Source organism: Chiloscyllium plagiosum, chromosome 10 (assembly GCF_004010195.1).
Source record: "Chiloscyllium plagiosum isolate BGI_BamShark_2017 chromosome 10, ASM401019v2, whole genome shotgun sequence".
NCBI lineage: Eukaryota > Metazoa > Chordata > Chondrichthyes > Orectolobiformes > Hemiscylliidae > Chiloscyllium > Chiloscyllium plagiosum.
Genome location: NC_057719.1, coordinates 31,547,428 through 31,565,956, shown reverse-complemented (window position 1 = coordinate 31,565,956; position 18,529 = coordinate 31,547,428). Strand labels below are relative to the sequence as shown.

Here is an 18,529-nt window from a genome sequence, read left to right as displayed (position 1 = left end):
GACAGAAAGAGTTTAATGAGAACTAGCCAAATCAACCAGAGTGCACTGAGAACAGATGCTTAGTGTTACGACAGGGGGTAAACCCCTTTGCTAATTTAAACCAGCTACACAGAAAAAGTTCACCTCACGTCTTAATCTGTTAAAATTCGAGAGGCAAAGAACTATGCCAGAGGTGACTATTTCAATTAAATCCGCGATTACATTCTTACGACCTGCAACATGTACAATATATCAATTAAAAGTCTGTAGCATAAGACTGCAACAACATGGAACTCTAAAGACAAGGATATGAGACTAAGAATGTAACATTGTTCGTGACCTACACATTAAAATGTTGTAAGGCAAGGCCAGTACCAAACTCGATAGTTCTTTTTTTTGATCGTGGAGGATATTGAGTTTCTTTGAAAAGTAACCAACTGGCAATTCAATCCCATCCTCATCTTCCTGTAGCAGTACAGCTCCAACTCCAATGTCACTAGCATCAATGGCAACTTTAAAAGGTTTGGTGTAGCTGAAACTGGTGTGGTGGTTAATAATGCTTTCAAATGGTCAAATGGCTCCTAGCATTGTTCGGTCCACCAAAACTTTGTGCTCTTCTTCAGCAAATTGATTAACGGTGCCACTGCACTGCTGAAGTTTGGAACAAACTTCCGATAGAATCCACTTAGTCCCAAGAATCGAAGCACCTCTTAGAGGTTGGTCATGGAAATTTCTCGATGCCCTTAGTCTTTGTGTTCCGAGGGATCAACTTTCCATGACCGATGATACATCCCAAGAAAGTCACCTCTGCTTTTGCAAATTCAATTTTGTTTAAGTTTATTACCAGTTTTGCTTTTCATAGTCATTCAAAGAGCTCTGTCAACTGTAGATGTGATCTTTCCAGGACTTACTAAAGATCACTACATCATCCAAATAGACTGCATAGTTTGTTAACCCAACCACAACTCTGTTCATGAGTCTTTGGAAGGTGGTGCATGCGTTCTTCATTCCAAAGGGCATCACTTTGACTGATATAGCCCATTTGGGGTTACAAATGCAGAAATTTCTTTCGCAGTCTCTGGTAAAGGTATCTGCCAGTAACCACTAAGTCCAACTTGGCGATGTAACTGGCTTGTCCAACTTTCTTGACACAGTCCTCCAATCTTGGTATTGGATAGAAGTCAGATTTTGTAATGACGTTGACCTTCCGATAATCCACACACAATTGTTGCCTCTTGTCCAGTTTGGGAATTAAGACAATCGGCAAACTCCACTCGCTCTAACTCAGTTGTTGAGCATTGCCTCCACCTCCTTCCGGACTTGTCTGGCTTTGAAAGGATTAAGCCCACAGAGAGCAGTATTTATGTACAACAGCATTAGTCCTCCCCATCTAATTCTTACATTTGTCCTCATACTGCCGTAACAAAGCTTTCAACTGCATTCTATGCTCCCAAGAGTGCTGTATACCTAAGCTATCCATAACCTCCTTAAACAACCTAGCAATAAAGTTTGACCCTTGGTCCGGCTGAATCTCTCTGGGTAGCCCATACCAGAAGAAGAAAGCTAACCACTCCTCTACCACCCTTTTTGCCTTGATACTGTTATGGAATTACCTCTGGAAATCTGGTAGACACATCCATTATGGTTAACAAGTACTGGTTCCCACTTCTAGTTTTGTGAGGGGACCTATACTATGAATTATAACCAGTATGAAAGGTTCTTCAAATGCAGAAATCGGCAACAAAGGTGCTGGTTTTGTTACTGCCCTTGGCTTACCTCCCATTTAGCATGTATGACACATACGGCAAGAGTTAACCACATCCTTGTGCAATCCAAGCCAATAAAAATGTTTTTGTACCTGAGCCTGAGTCTTTCATACCCCTCTGTGACCACCTACAGGTAGTTCCTGTCTATACTACTGGCAACATAATCTGGTGCATTTCAGCCTGTTTCACCTCCTGCACTAACTGCCGTGGTCTCCATTTCCATCTTAGGATGCTATCTTTCCAAAAATAACCTCTGCCTCCTTTTCGGAGTACGCATCCACATCTGTATCTTTTATGATCTTTGTCTTTCTGTTGCAAATCCCTTAGCCTTTCAGGACTCAGCACTTCTGTCTGACCCTCTGCCTGTTCAGGTTTTTCCTGCACCATTAAATCAAACAGGGTGTTCGCTAACTGAACCTCAACTCCTTCATCTTACTCTTTAGTTTTTGCTTCATGCTGTGGACTTATGATAGTGGGATCTGGTTACTAGAGTGTCTGGGAAAAATACCAGAATATTTTTCTTTTAAATCCTCAGTTTCTTGGTCATCTTTGGGCTTCTCCACAACACAGGATATCACTCCCACCTTGGATCCTGCTAAATCATCCCCAAGAACAAACTGGATTCCTGGAACTGACACTCTGCAAATCACTCCCACTGTTACTTCCCTCGTCTTGAGTTGGCATTCCAACCTGGTCTTACAACCTAAATTTCTCCATCTATCCCACAAATTACCACACTGTCTGGTAATGGATCAGAAAAGGTGAAAATTTGTTCATCTCTTACTAATAGAGACTGGCTAAATTCTTTAACTCAAAATTATAACTACTTGTCCTTCTCACCCTGTTCTTTGAGTAAGCTTAACCCACAGAGGCTTTATAGAGATCTTTATAGAGATCAGGTACTAAGTCCATACCCAGCCCGAGTAGGTTGTGCACTCTGTTCTTGGGGTCTCCTTTACTAATGCCACTGGCTTAACTTCTTTTACCACGTCTTTTCCCACAGTGCCTTTCTTTAACAACCAGCACTGTGACTTTACATATCCCACTTTACCACAGTTGGCACCCCTGAGGCCTTTCACCTCTTTTCCACCCTCTTGGGCTTCTTTTTTAACAGGTGGTGAACTCTTCAGTGTTCTCTACTCTTTCTTTCGTGGTGGTGGAAACTTCTATCCCTCACAGGATGAAATTCTGGCTGGAAGCTTGTCTTATGCACTAACATGTATTCATCTGCTGCCCTTCTCACTTCCTGAACTTTGTTTATCTACGTGAATTCTTATCATCTCTGGAAGTGAGTTTTTAAACTGCTCCAACAGAATACTCTCTGATCCTCATAGGTCCTATCCATCTTTAAAGCCCGCACCCGGCTATCAAAATGACTGTTTAATTCTTTCATACTCAACATAAAGAAGGAACCAGGTCAGAACTTACGTTTTTAAACCGCTGTCTATACGCTTCTGGTACCAAATCATAAGCTCTTAAAATAGCCCGTTTGACCTCTTCATAATCTCTTGATCCCTCATATGACTGTGTGGCAACTACCTCACTAAATCTGCCTACCAGTTTAGTCTGAAATAGCATTACCTATAATTCCTCTGACCACTCTATCTGCCTAGTCAATTTTTCACATGAAATAAAGGAGGCTTCAACATCTTTCTCAAAATATGGCAGTGTTTTGACATATTTGTGTATATCACTACCTTCTATTTTAATCTGCATCCTGTTAACTTGACTTTACTGACTAAGTCACAACTTCAAGTTCAAATTCTCTTTTTCCTCCGCTAAGAACCTTCTCTATTTTCCTCAAATATAATTTAAGTTTTTCTAACTCTACTGCACTTGTCTGTTTATCTGACACACTTAAGTGTTTGAGTAACTCCCTTACAATTTCAGCTTTACTTTTATTCTTGGTTAAATCGAAATCTAACTTCTTTGCTCATTCTAAAAGTTTGGCCTATTTCTTTAACTTTTTTGGCAAATCTGAGAATCATCTTCAAACCCCAGAACCTCTCTAGCAATTTTAAGAGCCATTTTTCTCACTTTTAATTTAACCAACCACAAGTCACTGAAATTAAATTATCTCACCTGTGTTTTATTTAAAGATCTAGAACGCTAACCTGCAAGTGTTTAAATCTGCTGGGCTTTTTCATACCCCAAATCTATTCAAATCTGTCCAAATTTCAGTCTGGATTTGTCGAAACCTATTCAAATCGTGGATGAGAGCCCGCAAACAGTTACGACACTGGGTAAACCTCTCTGCTAATTTAAACCAGCCACACACAAAACGTTCACCTCGCGCTGTAATCTGTTAAAATTACAAAAGGCAAAGAACTATGCCAGAATGCATCCAACCAGAGCTCTATCAACAAACACATTGACTTGGACCCCATTTACCACCCTGAGAAAAAGAACAGGAAATGACATCAACGCAAAAAAACCCAAACATTTAAGTAGAAAGCAGGAAACATCAGCAGTGCTTCGTCCGGAGGCTCACTGAAGATGTTTCGTCACCCTACTAGGTAACATCTGAAAATGAACCTTCCAGCTCAACGAACAAGCCTACATCGAGAAGCTCAACCTGAGCTACAGATCTTCTCAAAACCCACCAATATTAAAACCTACAACTACTTTTTCTTAAACCTATCTTTTATCGCCTACTAACTAGTCCGATGTTTAAAAAATCCGATTAAGATTTGTTTAAAAATCACGTTTCAAAAACCAGTCAGCTTTGTCAATTCTCCTTTTGTAGATTTTTCTCTATAGATTTTCTGTAGGTCTGTTTCGATGTTCTGCACAAACTTATAGACAGGTACCTTTCAAAGAGCTGTTCTGTTAACAATTTGTACTTGTTGGTAGCTTCTCCTTCTAACTGTTCAAAATGTCTGGTTTTATTATCAAAATACTAAATTCAAACTTGATTGGATTTTGGTATCTTGGGGTATAATTTAAACTGGCCGAATTTGAATTTGTTTTTGTTTCCCAAGTGTTACATCCTTACTTTATTCAGAACTCTCTACTTTGTCAGTCCTTGTTAGCTTTTCAACTCTCTTAAAGGTACAGTACACCACTATATTTTCATAACATTAGGTAAATTTGTCAAAGCAGTGGGGCACATTTAGGAAAGTAGTAGGGAGAGTATGGGTCCAACAAATCCTGTGTACCCTGCAGATGGGACAAAGGAAAACAAAGGGTTATGCAAATACTGAGGGCAGAAAACAGCAGAAGCCCTCAAAGTACAGAATGTGTGCAAGGGGAAACTGATGAAAGGATGAGTAGGGCCCATTAAGGACCACAATGATAATTTGTGTGTGGAGCCAGAGGATGTAAGTAGGATTCTAAACGAGTATCTTGTATCGGTGTTCACTAGTGAGAGGGATAATGTGGATATAGAAAATATACTTAAAGAAGCTAGCATAGACAGAGAGGAAGTTCTGAGTGGACTGGCAGGCTTAAAATTAGAAACATCTCCAGGGCAGGATGAAACCAAGCATCACAGGAAGAGTTTTGATTAGACGCCCCTCAACACTTACACACAAAATTATTCAGTTTAATGGGTATCTACTTCACTGTATAATGAATAAAATGTTCACGTTGGCAAAATTGCTTAAATGAAAGCTTAATCTTCCCCAGAATCGCAGTATTGTGTTTAAATTCAGAACACAGATAATTGAGTTTAATAGAACTCAAAGTTGAACTAGGACAGATACACTTCATTGCTCTGTAGTACTGGGATTATCACCTGCCTAATAACTCATTAAGATCTAAGTATAACATTGAATAATTAATTTGCTTCTACTTTATAAAGTTAATCTGGAGGAATACCTTTAACTCTCAAAGAGCACAGTACAACACATTAAAGGCTGGAAAATAGTATTAAAATACCACTTTGAAAATGTTGTATTTAGAAGTGTTCCTGTTACATTGCTAATTGTGAATTCTCAATTTTCTCTTTAAATCATAAGGTAACTACAGGATGCCAGTTGGGCTGTCTGGATGAAAAAGTTGAAGGGCAGGGATTCTGTGCTTCTCAGTCTTGGGATCCTGTGACAGGTTGGGGGACACCTAACTATCCAGAACTACTCAAGGCATTCCTTGCAGGCAAATTGGCTGATCCATAACCTGAATCAAGTATTTAACAATTTGAATGTAAACTACATGGTGTTTCGGACCTCAATTTTGTGTGTGTGTCGAGACCATTAGTGTTTATTACAGAAATTGATGGAAACAATGTTTTTTTGGAAAGAATCTGCAAATAAGGATGAAGAGTCAAATGAGTATTGTATTTTTCAGTGCTGCTTAATATTTATCGATGCCACCAACAATATTTTGATTAAACTGTTACTCAAACTGAGAGTTAATATTGAATTCATTAAGTTAAATTACTGAGCAAATATGAAACATCTTAAATCTAAAGATATCTAAATTAAGCACTCATAATCTAATGGATTTTGTAACTAGTTCTTCGTCTGACTAAATTTACTTGAATTGTTTAAGTTATAGGTCATTGAACTTTGGTCAGTTGGCAGAGACTGAATGATAATATTTGAATATGCTGATAAAATCTTTCAACAGATTTTTATTTACATAATTTATACATCAGTAATGAAGCACTACGGAAATAAAGTGCATTTAAAGATGCCCACATTAGGCCAATTATATTTATGGCTGTACATTTTGTTTATGGTTAGATAGTCTGAGATGATCAGGTACCATTTGTCGATCAAATACATAGTGAAGGTATCGGTAGATTTCTTCAGCTCGGCGGTGACTAACCTTTCCTCGAGATGCTATTTCATCCACTGAACTAGAATGAATGAAAATAATAACATTAACTACAAATTTATCAAATAAAAAGGACTTTCATAACAATACGGAAATGCATACCTCAAAGAAGTGTAATACCAATGTAGTATACAATAGTTTAAAAATATTAAAATTCTTTAATAAAACTTTGACATCCTGGATTTTTTTCAATGCACAATTGTACCTTATTTTTAAAAGTAGTCACCACTAGGAGAGATGTGTAACGAGGAAGACAACATGAAGAATCATAGAGATGTACAACATGGAAATAGATAGATAGAACATTACAGCGCCACCCTCGATGTTGCATCGACCTGTCATACCAATCTGAAGCCCATCTAACCTACACTATTCCATGTACGTCCATATGCTTGTCCAATGACAACTTAAATGTACTTAAAATTGGCTAATCTACTACCATTGCAGGAAAAGCATTCCATACCCCTACTACTGTCTGAGTAAAGAAAGTACCTCTGACATCTGTCCTATATCTATCACCCCTCAATTTAAAGCTATGCCTCCTCGTGCTTGCTGTCACCATACTTGGAAAAAAGCTCTCCCTGTCCGCTATCTAACCCTCCGATTATCTTATGTCTCTATTAAAGTCACCTCTCAACCTTCTTCTCTCTAACGAAAACAGCCTCAAGTCCCTCAGCTTTTCCTCAAGACCTTCCCTCCATACCAGGCAATATCCTAGTAAATCTCTGCACCCTTTCCAAAGCATCCACATCCTTCTTATAATGCGGTGACCAGAACTGTACACAATACTCCAAGTATGGCCGCACCAGAGTTTTGTACAGCTGCAGCATAACCTCATGATTCTGGAACTTGATCCCTCTATTAATAAAAGCTAAAACACTGAATGCCTTCTTAACAACCCTGTCAACCTGGGTGGCAACTTTCAAGGATCTATGTACATGGACACAGATTTGTCTGCTCATCCTTTGATCCAACCCATCCATATATCCTAAATTAATCTAATCCCATTTGCTACATCCCTGTAAAAGCTTCCTATTCATAAAACCATTCAGGTGTCTTTTAAATATTGTAATTGTACTAGCCTCCACCACCACCTTCTCTGGCAGTTCATTCCATATTCTTACCACCTTCTGCATGAAAACCTTCTCCTTTTTAAATCTTTCCCCTCTCACCTTCAACTGTGCCCCTCTAGTTTTGGACACCCCTACCCTGGGGAAAAGACCTTAACTATTCACCCTATCCACGCCCTTCACAGTTTTAAAAACTTCTATTAGGTCATTCCTCAGCCTCAACATTCCAGAGAAAATAGCCCCAGGTGATTCAGCCTTTCCCTTTAGCTCAAACTTTTTCAAGTTCCACACTATCTTTCCTATAGCAGGGAAACCGGAATTGAAAGCAGTATTCCAAAAGTGCCTTACCAATATCCTGCATAGCCAAATGACCTCCTAACTTGGGTACTCAACGCACTGACTGATAAAGGAAAGCATACCAATCACCACCTTGTTTACCTGCAAACAAAGGTTTCTTTATTCAGCAGCACTCCTCAGGACTTTTAAGTGCATACATTTTGCCCTACCAAAATGCAGCATTTCTCATCGACCCATTGGCTAATCTGATCTACTCTGAGCTAACCTTCTTCCCCTGTCCATTGCACTTATCTAAAAACACCTGAGCCAGGCAACATCTTCGTGGGAAGAACCTCCAGGTCTGTTGTCTCTCTCACTCTCACACACAGGTGCTTAAGCCAGTTGTAGTTATTATAAAGATACCTAATTTCTTTTTCGAATGTTAAAGTAGAGAACAAACATCCTAAGACTGTCACACTAAATGCTGGAATTTGGATTGAGATAATTTTTGGAACTATGATGTGGTTCCAGATAACAGCTATTAAAAGAATAAAGGCAACTTTGCAAGAAGCAGTGATGTGGTGTCCAGATACTTGATATCTGGACAACACATCACAAGCAGACAAATACACATTTCCATGGGCATGTAGAATCTTTAACTCCCTTTGACAACGTATTTATAAGCTTGCAATTAGATCAAATCAGTTGCACAAAGTTGGCTTTCTAATAACAGTCGATAGGAGACAGCACAGAACGGGCCTTTCAATTCAGCCAGCCCCTGTACCTGCAATTTTGATCAATTTAAGACTCCTTCCCATATTTCTTCTGAATCTATCCTGGACTGCTATTTCCCTCTGGCTCATATGCCTATCCAGCTTTCCTTTAAATGTACCCATGCCATACCTTTTAATCAGACCCGGAGATGGAAAGTCCTATATTCTCACCACTCTAAGTTATTGAGAAGTTTCTTGTGAATTCTGTGGTTAATGTCTTAGTAACTACCTTATACTGATGGCCTGTAGTTTTGCTCTGCGCAAGTGGAGACAATTTGCATCAACTTTATCAAAACATTTCACAATTTTAAATAAAATCTCTATTATGTTACATCCCATACTTTTCAAAAAGACCTAACATATGCATCCTTGCCCGAGGTATATTTCTACATTTTTGATACTATCCTCAATTTTTTTTTTTTAAAAAGTCTTCAGTGACTTGATTGATGACACTGAAAACTAGGAGAACTAGCAATTTGAATACAGAACTGGCTCAAAGGTAGAAGACAGAGTGTGATGGTAGAGGGTTGCTTTTAAGACAGTAGGCCTGTGACCAGCGGTGTGCTACAAGGATCGGTACTGGGTCCACTGCTTTTCATCATTTATATAAATGATTTGGAATGTGAGCATAGGAGGTGTGGTTAGTAAGTTTGCAGACAACACCAAAATTGGAGGTGTAGTGGATAGCGAAGGTGGTCATCTCAGAGTACAACAGGAACTTCATCTGCCACTCCTCAGCCCCTTGGCCCATCTAATCAAGTTGAGACAAATGTGAGGTGCTGCACTTTGGAAAGGTAAATCGGGGCAGGTCTTATACACTTAATAGTAAGGTCCAGGGGAGCATCGCTGAACAAAGAGATCTTGGAGTGCAGGTTCATAGTTCCTTGAAAGTCGAGTCACCTTGATAGTGAAGGCGGTATTTGGTGTGCTTGCATTTATTGGTCAGTATCTTAAGTAAAAAAGTTGGGAGGTCATGTTGCCTCTGCACAGGACATTGGTTAGGCCACTATTGGAATATTGCGTGCAATGCTGGTGTCCCTCCCATGGGAAGGATGTTGTGAAACTTGAAAGGGTTTAGAAAATATTTACAGGGTTGGGGGGCTCCAGGGAAAGACGGAATAGATTGAGGCTGTTTTTCCTGTAGCATTAGAGGCTGAGGGGTAATCTTATAGAGGTTTATAAAATCACAAGGGACATGGATAGGGTAAATAGACAAGGTATTTTCTCCAGTGGGGGGGAATCCTGAACCAAAGGGCATAGGTTTAAGGTGTGAGGGGAAAGATTTTAAAAATTTCCAACATTAGAATTCCTACTGTGTGGAAACATGCCCTTTGGCCGAACAAGTCCACACCGACCCTCTGAAGAGTATCCCACCCAGACCCATTCCCCTACATTCAACCCTGACACATGCTCCCAACCTATACATCCCTGAACATTATCAGCAATTTAGCATGGCCAATCCACCTAACCTGCAAAGCTTCAGATTGTGGGAGGAAACTGGAGCACCCAGAGGAAACCCATGCAGACACGGGGAGAATGTCTGTGTGGAGTTTGCACAGTCGCCCGAGGCTGGAATCGAACCCAGGTCCAGAATCGAACCTGGGTCCTAAACGCTGTGCCACAATGCTGCCCCATTTAAAAGGGACCTAAAGGGAAGCTTTTACACACAGAAAGTGATGTTTATATGGAATGAGCTGCCAGAAGAAGTGGAGGAGGCTGGTAAACAGGACTACATTTATTTAAGATTTCTGGTTGGATGGACAAACTGAACTGAAGGATCTGTTTCCATGTTGTATATCTCTATGACTTTATAAACCTTTTACAAAATGGCAGGTTCAATATTAGTTTATCATAATTTCTTTATTTTTAGAAGGACAAAGTAAAAGTAAATTGTGCTTGGCTTGCTCTTCTGTTGGACTTTGTGACTTGTGTATTTGTTCTCAGACTCTTTTGCCTCTCGATCCCATTCAAATTTTCTTTAGCAAAGTCACCATAGTCCCAAAAGATCATAGGGCTACTTGGTGGTATTTAGATATTTTCTAATCAACTTGTTCTGAGATGTTATGACCTACAGTAACATTCAAGGCTGTGGGCTTACTGTAGCAATGTGTGACTGGTGCCTTTTCTGTACTGTAAGGTTCTATGATTCTACGAATCATTACTCCATGTATCAATTCCGTTTAGTCTGTAGAATTTCCTTGTGTGAATATTGACAACCTGGTTTAAGCAATCAAACCTCATATGTATTATATAGCAACGTTTACTAGTTGACTAGGTAATCTGATGGTAAAAAGATTGCTACTAGTAAGATTGGAAATTAATTAACATGTCAAGAAACCTGAAATTTAGCTAAGATAATTTATATTTCTCATACAAAAGTGTATTTTTATATACAATTGGCATAAACAAGTTATGGAAATTAGTTACTAATGTACTAACAGGTTTTCTGTTTTTAGCAGACTTGTTCAACATTTAGAAAATTTCTGATAAACTGTTTGTATTTAAGGATAATTTAGTTTTGTGTTTATGGAACTGATTTTGTCCTTGTCACGCTAATGAAGTTGGTTGGTAGAAACAAAAATTTGGAGTTGTATATAATGGTCAGTTGAATCAATACCACTATTTGCCTTACGTTACTAACCTAATCTAAAATTACCCACAGTTTCTCTGAATGAAATATATTACAAAAATTGTATTACAATTCCACCATGATAAATTGATTAAATCCAGATCTACTACAGCAGCTAAACCATTAAAAATCTGTATCATATCATATGCTGTACTAGTGGAGCTGCTAAAACGTACAAAAGTATTAATGTCAAAATCATGGAATTCACTCCCTAAGGGCATTGTACATCTACTTACAGCACATGGATTGCAGCTCACCTTCTCAAGGACAATTAAAGATGGGCCAGAATTATTTGGGTGTGATCATCGGAGGTACGGTTAGTAAGTTTGCAGATGACACCAAACCTGGAAGTGTAGTGGTTAGCGAACAAGTTAACTCAGAGACCAATGGGATCTTGATCAGATGGGCCAATGGACTGTAGAGTGGCAGATGGACTTTAATTTAAATAAATGTGAGGTGCTACATTCTAGAAAGGCAAATCAGAGCAGGGTGTGTACACTTAATGGTAAGGTCCTGGGTAGTGTTGCTGAACAGAGAGACCTTGGAGTGCAGGTTCCTAGTTCGTTGAAAGTGGAGTCACAGGTAGACAGGATAGTGAAGGCGGCATTTGTTATGGTTGCTTTTATTGGTCAGTGTATTAAGTATAGGAGTTGGAAGGTCATGTTGCAACTGCACAAGACATTAGTGAGGCCACTTTTGGAATACAATGTTCAATTTTGGTGTCCCTGCTATTGGAAGGATGTTGTGAAACCTGAAAGGGTTCAGAAAAGATTTACAAGGATGTTGCCAGGGTTGGAGTGTTTGATCTACAGAGAGAGTCTGAATAGGCTGGGACTATTTTCCCGGGAGTGTCAGAGGCTGAGAAGTGACCTTAAAGCAGTTTATGAAATCACAGGGCATGGACAGGGTGAACAGCCAAGGTCTTTTCCCTGGAATGGGGGAGTCCAAAACTACAGGGGATATGTTTAAGGTGAGAGGGGAAACATTTAAAAGGGACCTAAGGGGCAAATGTTTTTCGTAGAGGTTGGTGCATGTATGGAATGAGTTGCCTGAAGAAGTGGTGGATGCTGGGTACAATTGAAACACTTAAAAACCATCTGAATGAGTGTATGAATAGGAAGGATTTAGAGGGATATGGGCCAAATGGGACTAGATTTATTTACGGTATTTATCTTGGATAAGCACATGGATGATAGTAAATTACAAGGTATGAGATTGCTTTTCTTAGAGTAGGTCAGCGTAAACGAGTCTGACTGAATGCCATTTCCATGCCATACATTTCTATTCCTCTGTGACCTCTGGAGTAGGTGTAATTTGAACCCAAGTCACCTGGCTCAGGGGTATGAATATAGAACCTGTACTGTGCTGTACTGTTCTTCGGCCCTTGATGTTGTGCCAACCTTTTATCCTACTCTAAGATCAAAGCAACCTACATTCTCTTCAATTTACTATTATCCTTATGCTTATCCAAGAGTCACTAAAATGTCCCTAATATATCTGACTCTATTACCACTACTGGCAGTGCATTCCACGCACCCACCACTCTGTGTAAAGAATTAACCTCTGACATCTCCTCTAAACGTTCCTCCAATTGCCTTAAAATGATGCCCTCTTGTGATAGCCATTTCTGCTCTAGGGAAAAATCTCTGACTATTCACTTTATCTCTGCCTCTCATCATCTTGCACGCCTCTATCAAGTCACTTCTCATCCTTCTTCACTCCAGTGAGAAGAGCCTTAGCTCCCCCAACCTTTCTGGATAAGTCATGTCCTCCAGTCCAGACAGCATCTCAGTAAATCTTCTCTACACCCTCTCGACAACTTCCATAATCTTGCTACGATGAGGCGGCTAGAACTGAACACAGTATTCCAAGTGTGGTCTAACCAGTGCTCTGCATAACCCTGCAGCTCTTAGATTCAATCCCCCTGCTAATGAAAGCTAACACACCATACACCGTAACAACCTTATCAATCTTGGGTGGCAACTTTGTGGGATCTATGGACACGGACTCCCAAGATCTCTCTGTTCGTCCACACTGTCAAGAATCCTGCCTTGAACCCAGTTTTCTGCAACAGCCCTCCACACTATCCACCAGTCCACCAACCTTCAAAGAACATCGAACTTAGAAAGTTGTAGAGCAGTACAGGCTCTTTGGCCCTCGATGTTGTGCCTACTAACTCAACATCTTTCTGATAGAAAGGAGACCAGAATTACACACAATATTCCATTGGCCTAACCAATATCCTGTACAGCCGCAACATGACCTCCCAACTCCTGTACTCAATACTCTAACCAATAAATGAAAGCATACCAAACACCACCTTCACTATCCTACCTACCCGCGACACCACTTTCAAGGAGCTATGAACCTGCACTCCAAGATCGTGGGCGGCACGGTGGCACAGTGGTTAGCACTACTGCCTCACAGCGCCAGAGACCCGGGTTCAATTCTCACCTCAGGCGACTGACTGTGTGGATTTTGCACATTCTCCCAGTGTCTGCGTGGGTTTCCTCCGGGTGCTCCGGTTTCCTCCCACAGTCCAAAGATGTGCAGGTCAGGTGAATTGGCCATGCTAAATTGCCCGTAGTGTTAGGTAAGGGATATATGTAGGGTTATGGGTGGGTTACGCTTCGGCGGGGCGGTGTGGATTGTTGGGCCGAAGGGCCTGTTTCCACACTGTAATGTAATGTAATGTAATGTAATGTAATGTAAAAGATCTCTCACTTATAAAAATCACAAAGAGTAGAGGTCCCAAAACAGATCCCTGCAAAACACCACTGGTCACTGTTCTTTAGACTGAATACTCTCCATTTACTACCACCCTCTGTTTACTATTGGCCAGCCAATTCTGCATCCAGGCAGCCAAATTTCCTTGTATCCCATGCCTCCTTACTTTCTAAATGAGCCTACCATGAGGAACCTTGTCAAACGCCTTGCTAAAATTGATGTACACCACATCCTTTGGTCTACCTTCATCAATGTGTTTTGTCACATCCTCAAAGATTTAAATTAGGCTTGAGAGGCATGACCTGCCCCCCACAAAGCCATGTTGACTACCTCTAATCAAACTATGGTTTTCCAAGTAATCATAAACCCTATCTCTCAGAATCCTCGCCAATAATTTGCCTACCACCGACATAAGGTTACCTCAGATTACAACGGGATCTTGATCAAAGGGGCCAATGGGCTGAGAAATGTCAGATGGAGTTTAATTTAGATAAATGGGAGGTGCTGCATTTTGGGAAATCTTAGCACTATTTATACACTTAATGGTAAGGTCCTAGGGAGTGTTGCTGAACAAAGAGATCTTGGAGTTCAGGTACATAGCTCCTTGTAAGTGGAGTCACAGGTAGATAGGATAGTGAAGGCGGTGTTTGGTATGCTTTCCCTTATTGGTCAGAGTATTGAGTACAGGTGTTGGAAGGTCATGTTGCAGCTGTACAGGACATTGTGTGCAGATCTGGCCTCCTTCCTATTGGAAAGATGTTGTGAAACTTGAAAGGGTTCAGAAAAGATTAGCAAGAATGTTGCCAGGGTTGGAGGATTTGAGCTATAGGGAGAGGCTGAACAGGCTGGGGCTGTTTTCCCTGGAGCGTCGGAGGCTGAGGGGTGACCTTATAGAGGTTACTAAAATCATGAGGGGCATGGATAGGATAAATAGACAAAGTCTTTTCCCTGAGGTCGGGGAGTTCAGAACTAGAGGGCATATGTTTAGGGTGAGAGGGGAAAGATATAAAAGAGACCTAAGGGGCAACTTTTTCACACAGAGGGTGGTAAGTGTATGGAATGAGCTGCCAGAGGAAGTGGTGGAGGCTCATACAATTGCAACATTTAAAAGGCATCTGGATGGGTATATGATTAGGAAGGGTTTGGAGGGATATGGGCCGGGTGCTGGCAGGTGGGACTAGATTGGGTTAGGATATCTGGTCGGCATGGAATGGTCTATTTCCGTGCCGTACATCACTGTGACTCTATGACTCTATAAGACAGACTGGTCTGTAATTCCCAGGAGTATCCCTATTCCCTTTCTTGAACAATGAAATTACATTTGCCACCCTCCAATCATCTGGCACTACTCCAGTGGACAGTGAGGATGCAAAGACCATCACCAAAGATGCAGCAATCTTTTTCCCTTGCTTCCCATACTAACCTTTGGGTTATCCTGTCTGGTCCAGGGGACTTATCTATTCTTATGTTTTTCAAAATTTTGAGCACATCCTCCTTCTTAACATTAACTTTTCGAGCATGTCAGCCTGTTTCACATTGTCCTCACAAACATCAAGGTCCCTTTCAGCAGTGAATAATGAAGCAAAGTTATTCATCAAGGTCCTCCCTGCCTCCTCCAAATCTAGTCACAAGTTCCCTCCACTATCCCTGATCGGCCCTATCCTCACTCTAGCCATCCTCTTGTTCCTCACAAGTGTAGAATGCCTTGAGATTTTTCTTAATCTGATTTATCTAAGCTTTCTCATGCCCCCTTCCAGCTCTAAGTCAATTCGTCAGTTCCTTCCTGGCTACCTTGTAGCTCTCTTGAGCCCCGTCTGATTCTTGCCTCCTCAACCTTAAGTAAGCTTCCTTCCTCCTCTTGACTAGATGTTTTACATCCCTTGTTCCCTAAGGTTCCTTCACCCTACCATCCCTTCCTTGCTTCAGTGAGACAAACCTGTCCAGCACTATCGGCAAGCACCCCCTAAACAACCTCCACATTTCTATCTTGCATTTTCCTGACAGCATTTCCCAATTTACGTGCCCCAGTTCCTGCCTAATAGCATTGTAAATACCCCACTCCCAGTTAAATACTTTCCCATACCATCATCTGCTTTCTCTGTCCATAACTATAGTAACGGTCAGGGAATTGTGATCACAGAGATCTGACACCTGACCTGGTTCGTTACCAAGCACCAAATCCAATATGGCCTCCCCTCTAGTCGGTCTATTTATATATTGAGTCAGGTGTGTCCAGGAAGAATTTCTGACAAAAAAATTGCTCCATCCAAACTATTTGAACTGAGGAGGTTCCAATTATATTAGGGAAGTTGAAGTCACCCATGACAAAAACCCTGTTACTTATGCATCTTTCCAAAATCTGCCTCCTAATCTGCTCCTCCTTGTCTCTGTTGCTATTGGGATGTCTGTAGAAAACTCCCAATAAAGTGACTGTCCTTTTCCTGTTTCTGACTTCCACCCATACTGACTCTGTAGACAAACCATCTCACTTCCGCCACCTCTTTTACCTCCCCTCCTATTCCTTTTGAAACATCTAAACCCTGGAACATTCAACAACCATTTCTGCCCCTGTGATATCCATGTATCCGTAATGGCCATAACATCATAGTTCCAAGTACTGATCAATGTTCTAAATTAATCATCCTTATTCTTGTTACTTCTTGCATTAAAATAGACACACCTAAACCCATCACACTGCACCACAAGAGCCCTGGTTAGTCACCATGCTCTTACCAGATCTTAGGGATATTCGCTCATTAGAGAGAAATGACTGGTGGTTGTTTAACCTGAGGGTCACCATATCTCCAGACCCTCATGGTAAACTCAGCCGGTATGGAGTGCTACCTACGCTTGGATGTTGCTCTGCATTGCAAAGAAGCCATCGAATCAAATGAACTAGATATGCAACTCCTTTATTGTATGAATTCACATTTATCTATTACTACCAATTTACAAATTATTTCTTGTGTTGAAGTTCTCCTCAGTATTTGATTATACTCATCAAATATGCTATCAAACATAATTTTGGAATCAAACACTTCTTAAATTCATTCTTCTCCTGGTCTTTTAATTCCATATTCTCTGGTTTTGTTTGTTATTATGCAATCTGTTATTTTAGATGTTTTCAAAATCTAGATAAATTATATCTACGGTATCACTATATTCTCTCATTTTCCTCTTCAAAACATTTCTTCAGTAAAGACTGCCTCTTGAAATCAATGCTGGCCGTTTTGTATTTTCTGGATAGTTTTCTACTTTCTCCCTTGCTGGAAATTCTATTACCTTTCCTATCACCAATATTAACTTGACTGGACTATAATTCAGCAGACAGGTTCTGTCTTTCTTCTCAGATACAGGTCTTATGTTACCTACACACAAGTCCTCTGGCATAATACATTTCATCAACAAATTATTAAAACTATGTGTTGTCTTTGTTAACTATATCCAAGATTCTTTTTTAATGCAAGGATGTAAGCTGAAAAGGGAAGTTATCCTACAATTGTGATCATTTCATATTTCACCTCTATTTAAATTGCAGATATCTCATTTCTGTTTTCATTACCCAACACATGTTTACATGTATCTCTGATAAATGCTGATACAAAGTACAGGTGATTAGTTAATATTTCTGCCATTTCTCAATTATTCATTCTCCTGTTTAGTTTCCATGCCAAGCTGCACATGGCAAAATAATGAAGCACAACAAAACCTGTCAAAATCAAGAGGTAAAATTACCTGTTGGCTACGTCTTTCACAGAGTTGAACCGATGACAGAGATTTAAAGCTGTTACATAACTGATGTCAGGAATGCTGAGGTAGAACTGTAAAACTTGTTGCCAGTAACCATGAACCTCCAGTGGGACAGTAATAGCTGCATTCTTCCTTTCTTCAACATGGGCAAGTTCAGCAATCAGACCTGCCGTTTCCTCCTGACTAGAGCTGAACAAGATTCGGATTCCAGCAACAGTCAAAGATGTTAGCAACCCATCATAGTATCTGGTTCTCTGGAATATCCTAGCTATATCTCCTGTAGTTTATTGAAATATAGACAATTTAGCACAATTCACTTTTGCTTCAATGACAAATAATTCTTCAAAATAATTTTTAAGATTGACAAAGAATGTTTATCAATTTATTCATCTTTGAATGCAACTTCTAAAGGTGCACAATATTAATTAACCTTTTGTGGTAAAATAACATACTGTGCATCATAGCCAAACCAAAAATATTTGGCGTATAGTTACATACTATGTAATAAAATATCATTTAAGCACTTTAGAAAGAACACAACTTTCATCTTTAGTATTAGTAGAAGACAACAGTGAAAAGGTTACATCTGTGAATTAAAAACAATTGATTGTGTGCACGCTCATGTTCTTGAGTTGGTATATGGTTATGGCAAAAAAGACTCTACATCATAGTGTGGGAGGCAAGGATAAAAATAGCATCACAAATCAAACTGACTAATCACTTTTGCACCATACACTGTCAAAAGCCTAGGGAATGATGTAGAAATCTCAGCAGGTAAAA

The 18,529-nt window shown here is 40.1% G+C and overlaps 2 protein-coding genes across 5 annotated transcripts in view; one reads left to right on the top strand and one right to left on the bottom strand.

Moving 5' to 3' along the window:
* The window catches only part of tpp1 (tripeptidyl peptidase I), a 33,978-nt gene extending 27,287 nt beyond the window's left edge, over positions 1 to 6,691 (top strand). The window contains 1 exon segment of the mRNA XM_043697333.1: positions 5,705 to 6,691. Coding sequence (XP_043553268.1) covers positions 5,705 to 5,860 — 156 coding nt within the window. The 3' untranslated portion in view covers positions 5,861 to 6,691.
* The window catches only part of fancm (FA complementation group M), a 172,992-nt gene continuing 160,864 nt past the window's right edge, over positions 6,402 to 18,529 (bottom strand). For all 4 annotated transcript variants that reach the window (XM_043697323.1, XM_043697322.1, XM_043697327.1 and 1 more), the window contains 2 exons: positions 17,735 to 18,026; positions 6,402 to 6,546 (listed from right to left, as the gene is read on the bottom strand). In XM_043697323.1, the coding sequence (XP_043553258.1) occupies positions 6,402 to 6,546; positions 17,735 to 18,026 (437 nt within the window). The remainder of the gene's footprint in view (positions 6,547 to 17,734; positions 18,027 to 18,529) is intronic.